This window comes from Ricinus communis, chromosome 9 (assembly GCF_019578655.1).
Source record: "Ricinus communis isolate WT05 ecotype wild-type chromosome 9, ASM1957865v1, whole genome shotgun sequence".
In the NCBI taxonomy this organism is placed as follows: Eukaryota; Viridiplantae; Streptophyta; class Magnoliopsida; order Malpighiales; family Euphorbiaceae; genus Ricinus; species Ricinus communis.
In genome coordinates, this window is record NC_063264.1 from 8,110,116 (window position 1) to 8,114,538 (window position 4,423).

Sequence of the window (4,423 nt, forward strand, 5' to 3'; positions counted from 1 at the left end):
TTTTCCAAGTCTTTGATTTAAATATCACAGTAGATTTGAGAAGTCCGTCTTTGATGATTTCATTATTTATTTATTTACAAATATTATTTTTTAAGGATTACTGTGTCAGGTAAAAGTAAATATTATTATTTTTACTTTCATAATAAAAATAATAAATTCTAAAGTAAATCTTATACTTGAGAATAATAACTATTTTAGCAGCAATTGAAAAATGTATTTGTTTATATATTGATGATATTCTTGAAACGTAGAATTAATTTAAAAGATAATAGAGGAAAACAAGAGAATCTGATCATATGAAATGCTGATTTAGTGGCAGGTGACCGAATATCACTTTTTAGTATGATAGAAAAATAGGGGTCCTACCCATGGGAGCCGTTAGCCAAGAATTAGTGAGTTGTGTATGTTTTTTACCCATAAGAGAAAAAGTACACATAAGATTTTTAGCAACAACATGATTAAGAATTGTAGATTAAACTGTGAACTGTTTCACTTAACTTAAATATGTGAATGCCAAATAACTACACAAAGTTCCATTAAATGGCTGCAATGCAATTACTAAATAGCATGGAAGCATTTTCCTTAGTCAAATAGGAACCCAAACAATTGTGTCACTATTAAGAAAGTGACAAATTGGACGCCCTCCTGGCTTAACATTGAGGACTTGAAATGCAAAATGTTCAGGGTTCCAAGCTGATGTGTCTGTGTGACAGATAACAACTGCTTTAGCTCTGGAGCCATCTTCACCCACCAACGGAACCATATATGCCTTTGTGCCATTGATCGTATGGCAATAAAAAATAGCATATTTATATCTCTGCTTATGGCAAACTATTTGATTGTCTCTTATCATTTTGATTCCCTTCAAAATGGTGTATTCTTGTTTCTTGTTCTCTTCTTCTACCTCATTTGAAAATGTCCCAATCTTTTTGCCAAACTTTGCAGTAACAAAATCAACTAAGGATTCAAAAGAAGTAGCACAATACTTGTCCTCTCCTCTAATGCCTATTGCTTCACATTCTTGAATTGTTTGTTTCATGATTTGAGCCTCTTTTGACGAGGATTCTATTGAAAAATAGTTCAGAATTTCTTGTGATTTGTTGCTTGAAAAGGGTATGGATTCAGCTATTTTACGAGACAAGAACTTGGATCCATTCATAGACTCGGTGAATATAAGTTTCATTTTTTTATAAGGATGGAGGTCATTGTATAAAAAGTATATAGTAGTTTCATTGTAAATGACATTCTTGTCAGATAATGTTTTCAGTTCTTCCCAATACCCAACTCCATAGGTTGCTCTAGGAGATTCTTCTCTAATGAGCTTTAGTCGTTCAAAACTATTTTTGTTTACTGCAGTTGCTGGAAAATCAACAAGAAGAGAGAGTGTTACACGAAAATTACTTGGAAATGATATATAAATAATAAATTTTATATCTTCTAATTTGCAAATTATCTATTTGTGCTATGGGAAGATGGTATCTCAAAATGTCCGAAGCTAAATTTTATTTCATTGAGATGCCTAGGTTTCTAAGCTTGGGTGTATGGGGTAACTCAATTAGCTATGGGGAAGATAGTATTTCAAAATAGAGAATAGTACAATAACATAACTTGTGGTTTGGTGTTTCTCCTAGCCGTGACAAAGAAATATCTTGTGATTTAATTTTTTTATGTTTTTACTAACCTATCTTTTAGATTTTTATGATTTATTATTACTATAATACTCATTTTTAATAACAGAATCGCTTATTTATGATAAATCACCTATAAAATTATTATAATTGAAAATGAGTATTATACTAATATTAAATTATAGAAATTTAAAATTATTAATTTTTAAAAACTAACTCATAGGGTACTTTTTTGTCAAAAGAAACTACGGTTCTCCAAGTGCAAAAACGTCAAATTATATGGTACTTTTTTATATTTTTTCTTTAAAATATGTTTCTCCCTATTTAATACAAATAAAATAAATTGAGATTATTATAAAAAATAATTTGAAAATTATCTAAAATACTTCTCATCATTGTTTTCTTATTAATACTTATTATAACTATTTTTATATCTTTTTTTTCTTCATGCATAAATAACAGCAGTGAGATTATCTTAGCAATAAAGTCAAGAATTACAAGATATCCCATGAACTCCTAAATATTATCAACTTAAAATAGTTGTAGAAATTAATATGACTTGTACTACTTTCTAATAGATTGTCTTCCAAATGAGCATAATAGAAATGAAAAATAAAATGGAGAAGCTTAACCAACCAGCAGGCTGTAGAAGTTCTTGTAGAGCTTTTGGCAATGGAGTGTTTGGTAACTTGGATTCCCAATAGACCTCTCCTGGTAAAGCACCATTGCTTCCATTTACAACAAGCTGCAATAAGGTTGATAATGAAATCAAGATTAGTTTCCCTTTGTTGAATAATAGCGAAGACATGAATTACTGAACTTATTCAAGGAAAAAAAGATGAGCAAAGAATTTTATGCTCACAAACAATAAAGCAAAGAGGAGAACAAAATGCATAGCCATACTAACTCTGGGAGCACTGAAAGTGAGAATAAATATGAATACAGAGAAGAAATCGACAAGTGTGTCAGGATTTCGAGGTGAAATTGTCAAGTAAAACGGCTATAAATATTTGGTTTGGTAAAACTGCGACCCAGAGGAAGACTGGATCATAGACCTCATGAATTGATGCCGATAGTTTCTTGACAAAAATTGGCAATTTTTGGACTACATGCATATATGCAAGGAATCATCAACTGTAACTCCAAATTGTCAAACAATTTTGCTGCCTTTGACAAGCATATCTTTAGACATAAAAATCTATGGTTTTAATTAAGTCGAATTCCAACCCTTTTTGTTTTTTTCTTTTCCCATCAGTTTAGCCATTTGTCAGGGTTGATTTTGGACAGAGAAGTAGCAATTATTTTGATCGAAAAGAGTTTTAGTGTAATAAATAAAATATAAATTACAATTCCGTATTAGATTAAAAATCAAGATATATTATTTAATTCTTAATAAATTTTAAAATTCATTTGATAATTGTATTTTTTCTTTGAAGTTTTCATGGTACGACTTTACCTTTACACTATATGAGTTATCGCATTTATAGTAAATTAGTTTCTAATTTACGGTATTGCTTGTAAATGTTAATAATTGAATTTGTTGATATTTAAATAATAAAATATAAAATAACTATTGCATTTTAGTTAAAGTGAATTATAAGTAGTTTGCCATCTATAATGCATTACTGATTTTATATTTTTTTGTAGAAATATAATGATTCATTTGATATGACAATATAATAAATTGATGGCCTTAACATTAAATTAATGTTCATGAACGAAATCAATAAACTTATTCATCAATAATGAAAAAGAAACTTGCATATCTTAGAAAACATTTACGATTTCTTAACAATTTTTTTGATAATTTATATTTTAATATTAGATAATTAACATATATTAATTATTTAAAAATCAATAAAATATAAATAAAAATATTCATCTATAGTAGGTAAATAATTTGTGTCAACTATTGAACGAGTTATTAGACCTTTATTTTTATTAGTTTTTTTACTCACATATGTTGTACATGAATATTAACTATTTGATTCGTTATTACACAAAAAATAAAATAATATATATTTTTGAATTTAGCATTATGAATATTTCTATTGTTAAGATAATGATAAAATATTTTTTATCATAGTAAATTCATCTACAAATGAACTAATTTATAACTTATAAAATTTATACTAATTATTTTTATAGCTAATAATAAATAAATTTATTGTTATATTAATAAAACTCGAAATTCACATATATTGTAAGAGTATATTAATTTAATGAGATAGTGTGATAGTATACGAAAATTAAAATTCCTAATAAGAGTAAGGACTCTCTGTATTTGATTATTTTTTCTTTCATCAAACCTTTCTTTTATTAAAGTTCTGATGTAGCTAATGACATTAAACCTTGACTTCTCAAAAAAAAATTTGATTCTTTTATTCTCTATTTTATGTAATATTATTTATTTAATATATATTTTTATAAAATTAACTATCACTACCATTACAACATAAAGTTATAATGAAATATATCAAATGTTAATAATATCAATTTTAGATAATTATATTATATTTAGTCTATTTTAAATATGTTTTTAGTTTTATTGTAATTTGTTTTTTATATTTTATATTTTATATTTTTAATAAATATTGAAAAAAGTTTTAATTTTTCACAGAGGATGTTAATATGCAAAGTTAGTGAGTTATTTTAAATTGATGTGTTTAAATTAGTACTGGCAAGTGTACAAACCAAATGATAGTATGGGCAAGTTCACCATGAGGTCGATCTTATAAGGAATTGTATAGCACATATTATAAAGGCCAACTATCACACAAATACGGATAAAATGC

General features: G+C 26.7%; 1 protein-coding gene across 2 annotated transcripts; it reads right to left on the minus strand.

Annotated features, from left to right (window-relative positions):
- Nucleotides 1-555: 555 nt before the first annotated feature.
- Nucleotides 556-2,550, minus strand: LOC8260793 (BURP domain-containing protein 5). 2 transcript variants are annotated; one of them, XM_002522938.3, is made up of 3 exons: nt 2,491-2,550; nt 2,265-2,373; nt 556-1,359 (listed from the first exon to the last, which is right to left on the minus strand). In XM_002522938.3, exons 1-3 carry the CDS (start codon nt 2,527-2,529, stop codon nt 587-589), a joined length of 921 nt encoding a protein of 306 aa, XP_002522984.2. In that variant the 5' UTR covers nt 2,530-2,550; the 3' UTR covers nt 556-586. The 2 variants fall into 2 exon arrangements, with proteins under 2 accessions (XP_002522984.2, XP_048235394.1); XM_048379437.1 differs by lacking the exon at nt 2,491-2,550 and having other exon boundaries at nt 2,265-2,458.
- Between the last annotated feature and the right edge of the window lie 1,873 nt (nt 2,551-4,423).

Bases quoted from the DNA above. Each gene is read 5' to 3' on its own strand.
- LOC8260793 (XM_048379437.1), bottom strand. From the start codon at position 2,436: ATGTCTTCGCTATTATTCAACAAAGGGAAACTAATCTTGATTTCATTA. The intron at 1,360-2,264 runs GTTGGTTAAGCT...TTGATTTTCCAG, and splicing joins AGAACTTCTACAGCCTGCTG to CAACTGCAGTAAACAAAAAT.